General features: G+C 37.6%; 1 protein-coding gene across 2 annotated transcripts in view; it reads left to right on the forward strand.

Annotated features, from left to right (window-relative positions):
- Nucleotides 1-18,205, forward strand: part of 7B2 (Secretogranin_V domain-containing protein 7B2) — a 37,676-nt gene extending 19,471 nt beyond the window's left edge. For both annotated transcript variants that reach the window (XM_022831923.2, XM_022831922.2), the window contains exons 4-7: nt 867-1,048; nt 2,564-2,811; nt 4,644-4,859; nt 16,471-18,205. In XM_022831923.2, coding sequence (XP_022687658.1) covers nt 867-1,048; nt 2,564-2,811; nt 4,644-4,859; nt 16,471-16,548 — 724 coding nt within the window. In that variant the 3' untranslated portion in view covers nt 16,549-18,205. The remainder of the gene's footprint in view (nt 1-866; nt 1,049-2,563; nt 2,812-4,643; nt 4,860-16,470) is intronic.
- Nucleotides 18,206-18,752: the final 547 nt, after the last annotated feature.

Below are 18,752 nucleotides of genomic sequence, written 5' to 3' on the forward strand. Positions count from 1 at the left end.
GAATAAAAATGCTGCAAAAGAACACCCTACTCGACTTCTTGCAGAGCTGCTTTAACAACTTCTGCGATGCGAGACCCAGTATTGTCGCGCACAAATGTGACTTTGCCTTGTGTATTATCTTTCAGTCGATGAAACTGGCTTATATGTAATCCTCGTTGTTTTCACACATAACCTAGTGTACAAGACCTTTCTAGCTTCACTAAACGCAAACCATAGTATTTTTTTAAATAAAGATTCGATTTAACTTTGGCCTCAAGGCTGCCCGTTCCTCTTGTGGTTCATATTGATATATAAGGGCACCATTTCTAGCCATTCATAGCGATTCTGGGTAATCTCTATCATTATGATTACATGTTGTCGGCGCCAGACCAGACGTTGAGGATCAATGAGAAACTGTGTTTCCCGCTGCGTTTCGGTCATATTATGAGGCATCCGCGCTTATAATTTTTAATAAAATCCTATAGATTCGAGAATCTTGGTAATAATCGAGTGTCCGCAACCTATCCATCACTTTTTTTTGCATCTGGAGCATCTATATTTGAAGCTGAAATTAGAGATATAATTCTTTTTGAAGGCTTACGCCGGATAGAATATTTTTGGATATAATCTAGAAATGAATAAACAATAGGAAAATAAAGCAAAAAAGAAAGATTTAAAAACGTTCAGATTAACTTGGTCAGAAGAGTAGGCTTACGGTTTTTAAGAATGATAAGTCGGAAACAATACTTGATAGAGAAGCCGGAGGTTGTACAGTGCGTGAGTGCACTGCTGACTTAATATATGAATTATGTGAAGTGTAAATTACGGATTTGGTATTTGATTGAAATTAATACTTGTTTTACTGAATCATTCCGATGTCATCGCAGAGATCAAGAATACTTAGAACACAGTTCACTTTGGGGCCATCAGTACGTGGCAGGAGGTGCCGGCGAGGGAGCCCAACGTCTAAAGCCCGACGGGAGCGGTCGCAACGTCCAAGTAGTGAAGAGTGACGCTGTCTTACCTGCCTACTGTAATCCGCCAAATCCATGCCCTGTCGGCTATACTGGTAGGTACAGTACAACATGTGGGTAACTGAGCACACCATTGATCAATTTTACGTGATTGAACTAGTTAGTCTATCCTGCGTCGTTCATTAATAAGATGAGAGACGAAATAATCGAAAACTAACCAGGTAAAAACATTTAATGAGTTATCAGACAGATCAATCAATCTTATTCTAATTCATTTCATCCCAAGTAGGGTAAATACCAATTAAGTATATGCATGTTGAAATGATTCTTTCTATAACACAACCGCCTGCAGAGCGCATTGAATGTTGACCATTGTTAATCCTGCATGTCATGTTATTATTTATCTATATAAGTATAGGAGGCATGGTAATTTGTAATATTTGTAAGAGGAAATAGTTCGTGGCGATCGTCAGTTGTGCAAATCAAAGAAGAGAAACTATGTGTCTAGTCGTACGTGCCCGTTCTCTCTAAGTCGATATTCCACTACTTGTGACTCTTTATTACTTTTATATTGAAAATCTCGAAAGTGGCATCGGCCAGTTTCTCTTCATGAGATCTAACGGACTGTTAGTATCCTGATATCTCGAGCAGTGGGTGCCTTGTCCGAAGTCTTTAAACGAAGAGCAGCTATCTGCAAGTAAGTCGACCAACCGGGCTTTCGTAAAGGAGTAAAGACTTAGAACTCTTTTCGGGAGGCCATGTTTGATTTCATTCATTAATACGAGATGCGCAGGTGTAAGAAAGGTCGTTTTTCTCAATATAACTGTCTGACCTACGATGCCGTTGGTGTCGCCTTCGTCTGGGACAGCTTCAGTGACGTAAACCAGAGACTTTCTGGCTTTTTAATCGATGCAGCGAATACGAGCCATTACGTGCTCTTTTTTCGTGCTTAGGACAAACTCACACGATTTAGTTTGGTACAGTTCTCAAATATATGAGATTATTTTAAAATTTGGTTACTTAGGCAAATGGCATTATACCCCGCTACCGAGCGCCTCGCTTAAGCTCCAGCTCTTTACTATTTCGTAGTGGAATTCCCAAACTATTGTTTGTGACGTAAAAGGTCAAAGTCGATAGCGCTTTCTGCAGATAAAATCGGCTGCTACAATGCAGAGAAGGTCGGCCGTGTACATAATAATGACTTTTACTGACGGATGCTGGTATACTATTGGTTATGGGAGGTCAACGACTAGTGACGAAAATACCAGTGGACTCAGATTGTTTCTCTGAGGCGGAACGTTTGTAAATAATGGTTTGGTGTTTGTTTACTCTGTCATTTAATATGATGCTACTGATTACGTCCGTCAGTTTTGTATTCGTTATCGCACGCATTTGATTTAGAAGCCAGTATAAAAAAGCAAATATCCTAGTTAATCAACTGATACAATACCACGTCATGTATCTCTCTTCAGATCAGTTATCGTCAAGCTCAGATGAAGCGTAAGCCTTTCGCGTGCAAAAGTACCTTTGGCAATTTCATTATGTCTATGCACATGCGTTGTGCCTGATAATTAATTTGGTCCAACAGTTTTATTCCTTATTCTCAACAGATGACGACGGGTGCCTCGAACAATTCGAGAATACGGCAGCGTTTAGTCGATCGTACCAAGCGCAGCAGGAATGCATGTGCGATTCGGAGCATATGTTTGATTGTCCTGGGGCGACCAAGGACGATGAAGTGAATACGCTCGCCCGTCAAATATCTAACGAAGGACTCATGGAAAGCGCACTTGACAGGATAGCTCACCACTTTGATGACGCAACTGGCACTAACGCTGTTGATGCAAATTCCGTTCCTGTGAGTAAATATCTATTGCCTATCTTAAGTCGCATTGATATTTGTCAAAATTATGTAACCTGTTGCCAAAAACCGATCGATGTGAAGTTACGACAGTTTTAGCTAACACTGGTAAACCCAGCCTGCTTGCTATTAATATTCCGGGAAAACTAAGTGAGAAGACGTTATGCTTTTTTTTTTAGAAAGTCTTCGAAATGTGAGCTACTTTTGTTGAGTAATGATTATTCAACAGATACTAACTGCGATTGTCGGAACAATCTGTGTATCGTAACAACAATATTGAACGACTCTGCAAGCATGAATATTTAATAGTCTACAAAAAATAAGTCCAAAATGAAGCCACCGTGAGTTTATTTGTAAAAGTGAGTACTAAAAATGTTCAAGGAAGTTGCCTTACGATTTTTTCGCCTCTAAGCTATATACTTTAGATGACGTTAGAGATATTCGTCCATGCGTGCTGACATGTAAATACGTTGTAAGTAAAACGGAATGACGAAGTATTACTAATTCATAATTTTGGCTCCAGTTGTCTTCGGATCTCACAAGGGCTTGACTGAGGAGTCGAAAACCCGCCTTTTCAAACCTAGAGCGGTAGTTTAGGCTATATGGCTATATATTATATGATATAAATATAAAGTACAATTTTCGAAACAAGGATAACGCTCCTCAGTATCACTCGATATTACGCTTGTCAACTTTGCTAAAATTTTGAACTTGTAGAGAACTGTAAACGACTAAACCTTGTTACTAACATAAGCGATTCTTAATAGGTTAGTGAATAGAAAGCTAAAATTGTTTATTTCTAGTATGGCGTGGAATTTACCATTGGAGCGTCGCCATTTTTCGGTAACGGTTCTGTCTATAACATGGCTAAAAATGTCTGAAAATTTAATGGGTCCTTTAGGTTCCACTATTAATACATTCATGTATATTTTTATTTTCTTATTTCTATTTATATTTTCTAGCGAGGCAGCAGGTAACAAAAATTGATGTGAACATGAAATCATTTAAGTCCCCCGCGTTTGATGAATTTAATTCACGGCAAGTCTAAAACTTGCGTCTTCGCTAAGTGATCGCAGAGTGTGTACACTTTTTGTTGCACGAGCCTTATAACTAATTATCACCTTTCATACGCAATCGTTAAAGACGATGTTGACGGCGATTTTCTGCCGGATAATTATAGACACAGCTTCCATTGAACATAAGCTGGGTTTTTGATGTACGCTATTATCTTCTCAACTGTTGTGAATCAGGTATATTTCATTTAATCCACACAAAGCAACCATTTAGAGTTAGACCAAGAAATCACAAATTGAACTAAGAAATATTTTTTGTACTTGAACGTTTTAAGTACGAAAACAGACAAAATAATTATTCCGACAGATTTTCAACGAATTTCCAATACGCGGATGCAGAGTGACTATAAAATTGGTGAATAAAATTCACTACTACGCTTGACGAAGATGACGTTCAGGAAAAATAGGCTATGGATACACTAGGGTAAAGGGAGTATTTAAAAAACCGCCATTACTTATGTTGCTGATACTAGAATATTTCTCTAGCTTCACTATGGTCTATATCTGCATATAACGATATGCATTAGATTTCAAAAGCTGCCAGCAGATGCAACCCGTCTTATGGGAATCAATGACGTTTGAGGCTTATCAAACAAAACAAAACTCGTGCTAATCAAAACTCTTTTTTAGAAGAGTTATTAGAACTCTTCTAAGAGAATGGTTAATACATTTTAAATTCGCAAAAAAGCTAGCAGAACGTAACGAGGTACGTTTACCTGTCACATCGTGGATCATATAACATTCTATCAAATTCAGGTCGAAGGACAGCACAAATCGCTGGTGGCAAAGAAGTTCTTCAATAAGAAAACACATGCCGACTACACTAAATCGTTATCCGACAAAAACCGCAAGGACGGAAATGAGCAATTGAAGATTGGACATTACCAAAAAAGGGTTCGCCGTCAAACAGTGGGGACACGTATTATGAAAAAAGTGAATGATACAAATAGGACCGAAACAACAGCACAGAAGGTGGGTCCGCTTTATAATCTAGGTACCGACAACGAGTGTCTCTAGCCACTTGGTATGCCATTCAAGGGTTGAGTAATCTTAATGACATACCTAGGCAAATGACATTTATATTAACATATACATGAGTTGTATAAGACATACTATACGCATGTTTTTTGGACGCAACACAAGGCCGCATATTTAATCACTCAGAGTAGCTATTTCGTAATTTTATCATAAGTTTTTCCTCGGGTCAAGCTAAACCACAAAAAAATCGTACTTTTAGAGTTGTTTTCGAAGTTTTTTAGGTTAATGTATTTTATGTAGGAACTTTATTCACCGTTAATTATCTAATACACTTACCAAGATGAATTCTTTATTTAGGACGTGTCTATAGAGTAACATGACTGCAATCTCAAATCTCTGCAAGTTACCAGTAAATATTTTAAGAGAAGCAGATACCATACTATCCGCTTGCAAATTTTCGTTGCAATTATCCCGTCATGACGTTGCAATTATACTTCTTATACGTAATTATTCATTATTCCTATTTTTAAATGTGCTCTATCTATTATTATGTGCTAACCAAGTATCGTAGCATTTATTTCGTTGCTCTGAAAGTACCGAATTGCGCGTTAGCTAATTATATATAGGTCTAGCTAAATTAATAAAAGGTAAGCTTTAGAAAACTAAGACGTAAAATAAGGTGTACATTTATATTATTCGAATAACCCGCCGAGAGTTTTCACTGTTCTCACCGACGAAATGTTGCATATGTTATAGCTTCAGCGCCTTGATTTAATAACACGGATTTTTTTTCTGTTATCGCATAGATATAATATATATACATATGTAGGCCGTAATCCAGTCCGAATCTAGTCTGTCATAGAGTACATACATGACGCTTCGTGTTTACAGAAATCTATAACTAATTAATTATGAATAATTGATTTCGCATCGACTAACTAAAGGAACAAACAAAAAGTCGGTAATATTTTTTACTATTTTATTAACTATTATAATAATAATAGAAATAATTATATTTCTTCAGGCCGATAGTTCTGGAAACACTGGAGGGTTCGGAGATCATGTGGCCTGTTGCACATAGTAGAAAATTGAATTAAGCTGATTGTGTAGTGCATGGCAAAACAACGTTACAGTTATCAGTGTACTTCCGCGGTGAGAAACACCTTGCACGCTGCGTTTATTAAAAAAAGTATTTAACCTTATGTATCCTAATAATCAAAGCCAACACCACTCTAGTCAGGCACTCAGGAACCGTCTTAGGTGAACTAAAGCCTACAAAGATTCTAATAAGGACTTACGCAGCAATATACGTGACTAACCTGTAGCCTCCCTGTATTGCGCTCGCTACACCGTTAGTAAATAATTTATTTGGCTGATGGTATGCCTAGATTCATTTACCTTCTGTTATTCTGCTCATATAAATTGCATTGCCTTTTTTTTTGTTTTGTTTTTCTATTAAATAACTCCAACCTTATATTAGCATAATCAGCTCCATTCGTATTTGCACCGTATTTGTTGTATCACCGTTTCAGCTCGACATTATAATATAAACAAATTTTATACTTTCACATTCTTCCAAACACGGCATTTTGGTGCCTGGCGGATTTCGCACCGAGTAATAACATTTGTTTTTAGTTTAGTTTTCTAATAGAACAAAAATTTCATCGAGAACAACTGAGGTGCCTTTGGCGCTGCATAAAGCTCTACCTGTTTCTCAGACTGTCGGCCTATTACTAATTATTGCACTGTCTTTGGCAGCAGCCACTTCAGTCGCATTTTATTAATTGCTAATTTAGAGCATTATAATTAGAATATTTGATATGCCAACGTCCGTCTGGTCAACTCGTACAAGGGTGTTTGCAAGTGACAGTTAGGATAAGTTCTAATCGAAGATATGTTCGTTTAGAGCACAGTAGATTGATCGACATGAAATACAAGAAAAACTAACCTCATATTTTAAAATTACCTCGTACTTCAAAATGATACCCTATATTTCAAAATTTTGGTAATAGTGCACGCAGTGGTTTCTTATCTTTGCTTCCAAGCTGTACGTGCACATTTTGCAATCTGAGATCCTTTATCGGATACGATTATTCAGGCTTTGAATGCGCGAGCTGCAGTGGGATTTGAAAAACCAAGAAAAAGTTTTAGTGGTATACGGACATGGATCGTACGTCTTACAACTACAGTGGTAGACATAGCTCGCCATATAGGTCCTAATGAAAGCTCTACTACTAACAAGACCATCAGTTTTAAAAATATCGCAAAAGAAATCTTGAACTCGAGAATGAGCCTCGTGGAAGTTTTATGCAAAGATGAGAAACATAAAGCTCGGAGAATAGTATCTGTTGGAAACCGATTTATCTCAAGATTTACGAATAGTATAATTGGAGTTTGGTATACACAAAACGATTCTATTTACCAGACTCGGTCAAATTAATATGGTAAAAAAAACTGGACGAATGGGTGCTCTTTGATTTAAACAAAGGTCAAGAATAAAGACATTGAGACGTTTGCTTCTTTTTGCTGTCCCTTTATAAAAATAACTAATTGTTGCACTGGTCACGTTAGTAGGTGAATGCAACAAAACTACTTGTAAGTTCTTGTACACCTTACATGCACTTCTACACTAGCGGGAAAAACAAGCTTTTGTCTAAATAAATAATGAGAGTGCTTACTTTGATTCAAAATAAAAAAGTATGCTTGCGAAGGTTCAAGAAATAGTTAAAGTCCACCATCTCGAATTTAAAGCTGAACAACCTAATACATGACGCCGTACACCATAACGCAGTTAAGTAGTTATTATTATATACCTTTGATCGGCTCTTATAGACATGAGTATTTAAAAATATATAGTAGAGCGGCTAGGGATTTTATATCGTAACCACGTCTGAACTAGCAGCTGTTTATTGTTCTAACTGTAACACTGGCTCATCGTTACCAGCTGTGCTGCGTCCAGGCAGTATTCATGCGTCTCCCGTGCAACTGCGTCCTTCGTAGTTCAATGTATGAATGGTCCTGCAGATTCCTAATAAAATTGCTATGATATATTGCATTTATCTTGTTACTTAACACCCACAGCTCATAGTAGTTCTAAAAAATTGCACCTTACCCGTATAGTGCAAACTTGCCACTACACCTTTTAAGCTGTTCAGCTACAGTTATCATATTTCAATTGTCTTGTTCCCCTGAAGCTTGTTTACTGTACGGGACTGCTTCGGTGGTCCCATTACCTTGCTGAAATGATGCCAGTGCACTATATATACGCTTGAAAGCCGAAATATTGATGGACTAGGAGGTAACGGTGCCGCAACTGAACTTCAACTGAGCAGAGCAAATCCTTTGCAGAGCGCGAGACAGATACGAAATAACGTTGCGAGGCAGAAACAGAACTTCAATGAGGCCGACGCTCAAGAAACGCAAACAGTTGCCAAAAAAATGCTCTCAATCCTTATCAAAAGGAGCAAAAGGAAAACTAGAAAGGGTGAAACGAGAAGGTAACAGTTTTAGCTACCTGATATTTAAGAAGAAAATCGGAGGCGCTGCGTCGCCCGTGCCAATGTTTTTAGAATTACCGAGGTCATTAATGGGTTGACGACAGAGCCAGAACATTTGCCGGAGAAGGAATGCGGGTTCAAGAAAGAAAGCTCAACCAACATTATTTTGAAACGGAAGAACTTTAGAGAAACATGCCTAGTGAAGTTGTTGGAAGTGAACAACCTTTTGATCTTGATGAGTTGGTGTGTAGTCCTCAACAAACTGATACGAAGGTAATTTACCACTATCTGACCCCAGTTGCTGTGTTTGGAGCTTACCAGCTATCCTCTTATACGCATAAATCTTTAGAATTACCTTTAGGTAATGCTTTCAAAGCTGCCAGGCAGAGTCGAGGGGTTTCTACAAAAGAATTATGAGACGGCAGGGTAAGCATATCAACAGCTCCTGTATCCATAACTTATTTTCACTTCTTTTTCTTTTGTGAAAAAATCCTTTCTCACCAACTGTCGACGTTGAAATTCAGACCAACGATGACCAGCGTGTTTACTGCTCACGGCTACCATGACGCAGGCGCTCAGGAAAATGCACATCGGCTACTCAGTCCATGTCGTTTCCTTTTTCGACCGAATGACGGCGAGTCCTCAGCGATAGAAGATCCAATGTGTCGACAACATGAAGGAACCGAAAGTTACCGTTGAAGTTACATCCTTGAGCTAGATTGTGCTATCATGTGCACAAGAATTTTCCAATACACTAAGATGGGAGTATGAACAGAATAAATTGCTTAGGGAAAAAACATCAATAAATGAAGGCGACGGGAATTAACAGTACATTTCCGGATGACAAGTTGAATGCCTAATAAATCAGAGAATTTACCTGGCTGGAACTTTTGAGAACTTTTGAGCGAAGATGCGCTAATGGAAGTCTACCTAGATGGATCGAAATGGTGCATGAGCGTTACCTCTATTTTTTCACAGAGCATAATGTTAGTTAAAACAAGTTGGCGTTTCTTGCGATCTACTCGAATGATCTCTGAATGGCGCTGCGTGTACAGCTGGTTGTTAATATTACGTTGATTAATTTTTATTTTAATTTATATTGGCAGTTTCGAAGTGGAGCAGACGAGGCTACTTTTACATTCATTAGCACCAAAACAGCGGGGTCAGTGGTACAAAATGAGACACTGAATAAGTCATAGAAATACAACTACTGTAACCGGATGGTTGCACGAGATAATGGAATTACCACAATGGAGTACTAGAACTACAACTGAACGCGTGTACAGGTGTCGGTCTGCAATAGTTAATTTCTAATTGACGTGTAATACGAATCAAATATTAAGACAGGCTGATCGTAATGAATTAACGCTAATGGGAGAATGGGGCAGCAGAAATGAAAGATAAATAATAACAATTGAGGCAGAAGAAATAGGAAACAATCGGGATATTTCAATAGGGTACGAGATTATTGCCTTAGGGTAACTGTAATGGAGTTGCATGCTACATGGGATGTGACCAACCATTCAAATAAGTTAATATTATTACAGTATTAATACAACTAGGTCACTGAAACAAGGTAACAGTTGATTGAATCAAGGAAATGGGATTTCGGTGATGAGATGTTTGGCCAGGTATAAAGAAACTGGGTCTCCAGGACCTCAGGAAAGTCGCAGCTGCGGAATGTAGGTCTGCAATCAACCTATGATTTATGTTGGGCCAAACGTAACGCAGATCGGATTCGTTTCTATCTTATAGCAGGCTGACGAATAAGGGAATAAAATAGGGCAATTGAAACAGGGGATAACTGTTGGTGTCTGCTGTAGTATGCGTTAGGATTGGCCTAACGACAAAGAATCATATTACTAAAATCAACGATAAAACAGGCGCGGAGCGAAGCAAACGGGTATGTCTAGCCTATATACTATCGAAACTTTCCGTCTATCTGTTCTATCTAAACAGCACGCATAAAGTGATTGGGTTGAACTGATTGTTGATGGGTCACTAAGTTTCGTTATAGGAAAGTCGTACGGAGCCGACTGGATGACTATTTTTTTCCCGCAGTTCCCGTAAAGCGTTAGTTGGAACAAGTTAATATTTTTTCCGACTTGCTCCGGGAAGTTTACGTACTGTTTTGTTCTACAAATTAAGCACAACCTTGAATTTGACGGTTAGTTGTTCTTTTTTGAAATATGATGATAAAATGATAATTTTTGCCAAAATAATTTTTAAGTTATGAAATATAAATTATCGCAGGACATATGTCTTAAATATGCGAGTTCGTTTTTTTCGAAAAACATTTTTTTCTTGCACAAAGGGGCATAGCACTAATTTGACTAGTTTATGAGATGGTCGATGAGATCTGAATAATCAAGGCATGTGTGATTCATATTCTTCGATTGGATAAATATCTTTCTCCTATATAGCTTTATGCTACTTTCGACAGGTCGATTCTTTTTTGGCGGCATGTTCAAATACTGAGGAATAACATAGTGATATGTATCGAAATGCTTTCCAATTCATAAAACGTAAGCCATATTCTTAACATATGGATTATATTTTTTTTCTGATTGAATTTGAGAAGTGTAATTTCTTTCCTATGGAGGGAACAATAATAATATGAACTATCTCGGATTAATTCAAATGTAAAACCGAGAAGAACACAACACCGTATCGAAATGAGAACAACGTGCTAATGGGGGCAGTGATAATAACTACAGAGAGATATGGAAACCGCGTTAGGCTATGTTTTGCAAGGCATGCAGGTCTAGCGGCTAACTTTACATGTGCAACTTGCGCAGATTCATATTGAAAGTTTTGGAGTCAAAGTTAATTAGTGCACTACATGTATATTCCGCAAACGGCAAAATATATGACAGTATTAATTGCAGCAAAAAAGCAAGGTAACTCCGACATTTTTTTGAGTAGAATAGCCGGTCGCTGTAAGAATAATGGCACTAAGATAACGAGATTACGTATATTATGTGAGAGATTGACTAAATTGTTGAGGGTCTCAGGATGAATATGACATAAATCAGGTATTAGTCAACGCCAACGTAAGAACTATGGCATATTAGAAGACAAAATATAAATGGAATGATCTCTATTGTTAATAGACGTTACAAATGCAGACACTGATGCCGTGGGATCTCAAAAGCAAACGGACAACTTTAAAGGCAATCGAACAATAATTTATATTTGGTTACGTATTACGCGAATCGGATTCGCGCATATTAACACATGCTAATGAAATAACTACAACGTTAATGCAGCAGATCTCTGGGCTGGCTGTAATATTAGAGAACCAATTCGTTAAGTCAACGGTAAGACAGGCGCGAGTAGAAACCTGCGGGTTCATCTAATTACTATTATCTCTATTAATATAGCGCAGCACTTTAAAATTTCTGCTAGAAACAAAAATCAAGTAACTACCTGCTTTTGTTAGTATTGAACTTTATAGAGTGTTATTTAGCTCGTTTGATTCGATGATTCTCATTATCTGTTGACTGCGTCAAACCTGATCGGAATCAACAAATCGAAAGATGAACTTGCGCCTTTTTGCATTCAGTGCTGCCGTAAAGCATTACTGGGTTCGGGTAAAGGCGAAACGAAAGGGATCTGTCAGGTTTCGAACCTAGACAACTTGCCATTAAATTAATTAGGCAAAGACATTAGCATTGCACTATAAAGACGGCGAAAAAACATAGCATGTTCTGGAAACCGAAAAAAGAAGGAAGGAGGCAACCTTTGTTTAAGTTTATCGAAGTTAACACGTGTACTATCGCCACTGGAAGCCTGCAATTCCCGTAAAAACAAACGTTCTTCGACATAATTTATATTGAATGGATCTCATGTCTAATTTATCCTCGAAACAATCTTCCTGCAATTGTTCAGAGGGACGCTTCGCGCTTCGACAATAACCATGCAGAGAAAAACAAAAGAGATCAAACCTTTTTGCACGCCCGCAGTCGCAGACTTAAAACGGAGACTACCTCTCTTACTGAACGAAAAGAGAAGATGATAACGCTTTTATGCATTTATTCATATTGAACTACATCTATATAAGGAAAGCTTCCGTAAACAAATAGACGTGGCCTGACGGGTCTAAGCAGACTTACACTCATTGATCGGGGAACGCACATTTGAGACGTTTATCTTTTATATATATATATACCAAAATGAGCTTCCTAGTAATCTGTATGCTCTAAGAAGCTTTTTGGGGTGCCTAATATAGCAGGACAAAATTGGCTTATTAGGAAATATTATAAAAGGAAATGTTTCTTTACGACAACCGAATCCCGTAATTTTATTTAATTAATACTTGAGATTATAAATATTTGCTTATCGTACATCAGCCTCATTAATCTACTGCCGTCGCTCCTTCAAAAGTATTATAGTAGGCCTACTCGGTTGCAACCCGTTATTGCGTTGCGGAACCCTGGTGCAATCATCCTGTTACTCGACATGTAATATTAATGCTGAGCAACTTTTAAGTCCTTTACAAATGGTTTGTGGAAATGATACTTCGCCAATTGACAGCAGATGCGACTCGAAGCCTTCTCTAAATAAACATTCCACATACCTTGAAAAATCAAAGTTGGACCACACTCGAGTATGAAACTCTATTAGTTCGCAAACATTACATACACAAAACACCTGCAGATAAATTTACGTTTTACCGTGGGTGCAATGTTACAACTAAGCTAAGGTATACTATAACTACGACTATCTTGCCGCATCTACCTCTTATCTAGTGAACGATCCCGTTATCCTGCTCCGATTATTACGTTTAAGTGACCCTATCAGGTAACCTCATTCCGCTGTTATATCAAGTTCTGTCAGTTACTAAACTGATACTATTTAAAGGTACGCTTAGCCAAACCTTCTCAGTAGACCTACCCAATTACGATCGCCCAATTGGTAACGGGTAACGTCGTAGAATTTCTCTACCATATTCCAGTTGTCCCATAACTTCGCTGTCAATAACAATTTCTCCTGTTCAAAATATTCCACCTGAAATAGTAACTACTCTGTTTTTTCAGTTTATCTCACAAGCTATACATTACAAACTTACAGGCGTTCCGTTACAGCTCTCGTTGGTATTTTTCTGTTTCGTCCGTTTGCAAATTCCAGTAACCATATGGAATTCGTTGCCATTGTGTGATTGAGTTACATGAATTGGTTCGCCGGCACTGGCAGGCGGTTGACGAGTGATCGCTCTTTGCTCTCCGTGGATCTCTTAAGAACATCAAGATATATGAATGCCTTATTGTTTAAAGGTGGCCTAGTGGTGGTAAACCACTGGGTAAATGCTTCTGACAGTCAATAAATGGATTTCTCATACCTTCCCCGAAAAAGTTACTTTCCTACAGCTTTTCACATTATAGTAATTAATTACATTACGTAAAACAGCTTCTTTATTACCATTTTGCACTTATTTTTAACCACTTGAAAAAATGTGAGTAACTCTTAAACACCGACTTGTCAAAGATCGTTGTCAGATGACGAAAAGCTCATCAAAAAGGGATACATCCATGCTAATCAATATAGCGGGATCTGGATAACAGAAGTTTTCGGTACCCAAGAAAATATTCGACACATCACCAAAATGAAAAACATTGTATTTCTCAAAATAGATTTTTATAAACCTATACAAGAATCAGAAGCCCCGTGGCGGTATCCCGGAGATAGTTAATCACATAGACAACATTAGGCTTTGGCGTTATCTCAGATAGACTTACAAATAAGTAATTAAATCAAATGCATCAGTATGTTCTGTATCAATCGTAACTGTCGTGACTAAGCGGTAACACCTAAATGTTGACAGTTACTATTATGGATGTTGCCACTATTTAGATAACGACTCTGTGACTATAGTGTGATACGCTGCGCATAATTCGCCCGTTTCGATGATTTCTGGTTTGTTTACTCTGAAGATACATGACTGATGACTCCAGTAGATCTTATGGAAGTCCCCGATTGTGTAATTGACATCATCAATTGTTGTTGTTATCGTGGTTGATACCCCGCAGAGCGCCAACTCGTCATCATTGTGACGCTAAAAAGTATACAGCCATCACTACAATTATTATTAACATCCTTCTCTTTAGAACATCAATGATTGTTGTTGTTCTGCGGCAGTGATACTGCTCCTTCGCTTGTTTCCCTATCAGAAGTAGTAGTTTTGCCATAACAGTTACCACTGTAAGTATTATGATAACAAAACTTAGTACGATCTCGCTATTAAATACTTTCTTAAATATGTTCGAAGTGTGCACTCGTATCCTTATAGTTTTGTCTTCTGTGAAACCCATGCACTGCTTAGAAGTGTTGTTATTTAACTTGCGCTATGGAAGACAGGCCTGTAGCAGGAGTATTTGCCTCTCGTAAGGGACATTTTCTTGTAAGGTATCGAGGTATATGACATAAGTGACGATAGAAGCTTCTTAGGTCTGATACGTAGAAAATAACCAGAGAATTGGAGCTATTTAGTCGAAACAGCTATTTCAAGAAAATACTGTTACTGTTTTGTATTGTTAATTCTGACTACTAACTAATCAATTTACCATAAGCTAAAAATAAAAATAGCATTGCAAAGTTTTATAGTAACGCTTTTCATTATTAACGATCGTGTCCTTTATGCTGTGATGCAGCTTGTCTCAGCTGTCTATACCATGTTGTAAAGATGACTTTAGAATTTTTCTTAAAGCCAACCGATGTTCATTTTCAAAAATTAATATTTTTGAACTTTGAAATAGCGTTTTAAATAATGTTTGTTTTAAGCCTCGAAATTATGCTACAATTATCTGCGCACAGTACAACAAAATACAGGCTAAACGGCAACAACTATACAGCTCGAATACTGTCAGTGATAAAGATATAATGATATTGTCTCCGGCGACTGAAAACTAAGCGATGGGCGCATGTTCTGAACCGAAACCATTTCAAAATCACTGAATTTAGGCCGGAACTCTAATCCGCAAGCTCACGCTTCTAAGTTCAGAGAATTCGGCCTCCTTCACTCACTATAGCTGATATTGTTCGTTATGTTATCGCACCTAGTACTCCCGCTTGGCTAAGCCGTGCCTACCACTTTTAACAAACGCACAAACCCATCATCGGGCCTACTCGATCTAATTTGAAATCCTGCCGTACTCTTTTTTGCAGGCTTCGTTGCTCTTCTTCATCTTTCCATCTCACTCTAAAGTTTGAAACCAGCGTAGGCTTCATGCAACACACACACACAGTTCACACGATTTCTAATTTTTCTTCATTGGTGACAAGCTTTCTGGAGAGTGGATCAGTGCAATATTAAAAAAATCTGAAAAAAAAGCAGTGCAAAAACTGCTTCAAACTTTTCGGTAGTATGCCACTAGTTTCCGTTCTGTACATGGCAAAGGCTTATAAGCATAAGAAAACCTGCAATGATAGCTTTTTCAAAAACGCCACCCCTTTATTTCATGGCACTCAAGTTGCGTCTCATATGGGAGTATTAGCTTCGTGGGCATTCTTTCAACTAATGAAAAAACTCGGAAAATGAAAAATTCTTTCTGATGACATCACAAATGGTCAAAATGTCATTTTATCACAAGACAAATCTAAAAGCACATGTCATTACTTTAGCTATCGAAGGGCCAGTCTTCAACAAGTCGTATATGCAAGTAACTAATTTCTGTCATTACTCTGGCACAGATGTCAGTGTTTGAAAATCAAATGATGTCGACAAAAAACGTTCCACTTTTGAAACTGGAATATTTTTTTCTTTTGGAAATATTGAATACAAATTTTGGAAAATGATGTGCCTACAAAAAGCGCTAACTAGAACAGCAAAAAGATATCTCAATGCCTGAGGACACGTATCAAAATTTTCTGTGCTCAGAAAAAAGGTCTAAGCATGCTATTCCGCATTTACTTCATGTACGCTGTTCGTTTTAAGTTCAATTAAAGCACATTCTTATTTTTTTCCATACACATAAGTAGATGTAATGAGCTTAAATTTGAATAGTGCGTGGCAGCACATTAAGGATCACGAAAATAATACACACTATATTAAAGAAATTTTTAGACAACTGAAATACAAACTAAGTTGTTATGATTCTAACACATTTCAGCCAAACTACACGTCAAAACTGGAGATCAACCCCTATCTGCAAGGAGAAAAACTGCCTGTGGTTGCTAAAAAAGGTTAAGGCCAAAACCAAGACCTCTGGGATCAACTGGAGAAGAAGAAAACCTTCTATAGTACAGCATGTCTCAAATAAGCAGCATACAGATATCAAAAATCCCCTCACAAGCCAAAAACTTATATGAATCCTGTTGACAGACCTAAAAGAAGGTGCTTGAGGTATTCCAGAAGATTCAAATCTGTATATACTATGGGCTCGAATATGTTTACTAACATTAATATGATAGATAACAATAAAAAGGCTATCATGTTATTGCTGAAAAAATTCAATACCACGGTAAAACAAATTCGAAATAGAGAAAATTGGATGATTCCTAAGTAGAAAATGGGTTACAGGCGACATTCCCGCCGTCTATGTGAATTAGAACACCAGCAAGGTGGTCTGGATTTCTCGATGCCACTATACAAAACTTCTTTTGTTTATTTATTTACATTTGTCGTGTAGCATACGTAATTGGCGAAGGTTGAACCAGCGACTCCCAATGCGACAACACAAATAGTTACAACTAATTCGCTAAGAAGGTGTTTCGGAGAGAATTGCCGTTAGAACCGGCCAACCATCTCGACAAGTACATGTCTTATAAAATTTCGTTGAATCGAATAGTGGTCAAATTCTCATCCAAACGTAATTAACTACATATCTTTCATATTCACATAACTTTATCTAAATTTGCGATGCTGAACTGATTTGTCGGTAATACTACAACGATATTGAACATCTGTATTTATCGAGATTCATTTAGGTAAGTCTTGATGAGCACCCAACTCATGGTGTGTCCTCGTCATTTTTGCAAATATTAGTATAAAAAAAAGGTAATTTTAGATATAATTTCCTCTAGGACTTTAAGATTTTAAGTTTTATATACAGTATTGCTGTTTAGCGTTGCCTGAGACGGCTGATTCTCAATACGAGACGAAATATATCTGCGCCCGGTTTTAAACCTAGACCACTTTATGTGCCCCCCAAAGCTTAGTAGGCGAATACATTATTATGACACTCTTACGGACAGTTCTTTAGGGCCTGCCTGGGTTCATCTCGCCAGTAAAGGCTCTAAGTGCTTTTTTACGTGAAATAAAATACTTCTCAATTTGAAACTCAAAGCGCTGTAATTTTTTCCTCTGAAATGTATTGTTTTTGCCAAATATATATATATCACGTAAAAAGGCACCTGGGATGGGTCATACGAACAGTATAACGAAACCTAATTGCTAGTATTTGCTTTCTGAGCCATTTATTTAAAGTCACAGTTACGTTTAATCCTAAATGGTACCGGAACGAATTTAGCCTAATTTCTTTTAAATTATATTTATAGACATAGCTAGATATGGTCCACTTAAAATGTACGCGGTAGTGACAATGTTGCTATCTAACTTTTTAGGTCACTTAGTATATATTCATATTGCGCTACAGTATTGATACCGTTATACTGTGATATGAAAATAGTCTATTGCATAGCGGAACCCATGGTCCTTACTAGACAAAGTGTAATACTAATCTAAATGTATTGTTTGTAGAGTTTTACGTATATATATATATATATATATATATATATATATATATATATAAGGGCTCTTCGTTTCTTGCTCTTGTTAGATGTGTTACGTAGCAAATTTCATACGACGATTAGAAAAATAAATAATTGTTATGTTCATATTCGGTATTGGATTGTCTAATTCATTACTACTGTGTATTTTAGATGTAAGAAATGGTAAAAATTTTACCACAAAAAATCTCTGAAGCGCCACTATCTGCTTAAAGATAAGGGTTAGGGATACTTACTAAACGGAATGTTTATATGGACTAGATTTTTTTCGGCTTACAGTTACTTGTCCTTACGTTTATCGCCATTGAATACTGAGTAATCATGAAAATTGAGTATTACGCGTTCTCAAGAAATGATGTCTTGGGTGAGTGGACTAGGGACTCGCCTCTTTTCAAACCTAGTTGTAACTCAGACACAAAGATCTGAAGTAACAGAACATGTTCGCTCACAGCTCGAGACACACATATCACTCACATTTTTATGTAGAATCAAGCAAACATAGCCAAATGCACATGCTGGCTATGTATACGCGGCACTTAGGTAGAGACATATTGGCTTCGGCTCTTAACCTATAATTACTGCGGTGACTTTCGAGCCTAGCCGCCATCTGCCCGGAGGAGGCACAAATGGCGAAAACGTCCGTGTTGAACAACGATAACAACAA

The sequence above is a fragment of the Varroa jacobsoni genome, unplaced genomic scaffold (assembly GCF_002532875.2).
Source record: "Varroa jacobsoni isolate VJ856 unplaced genomic scaffold, vjacob_1.0 scaffold_358, whole genome shotgun sequence".
Lineage (NCBI taxonomy): Eukaryota > Metazoa > Arthropoda > Arachnida > Mesostigmata > Varroidae > Varroa > Varroa jacobsoni.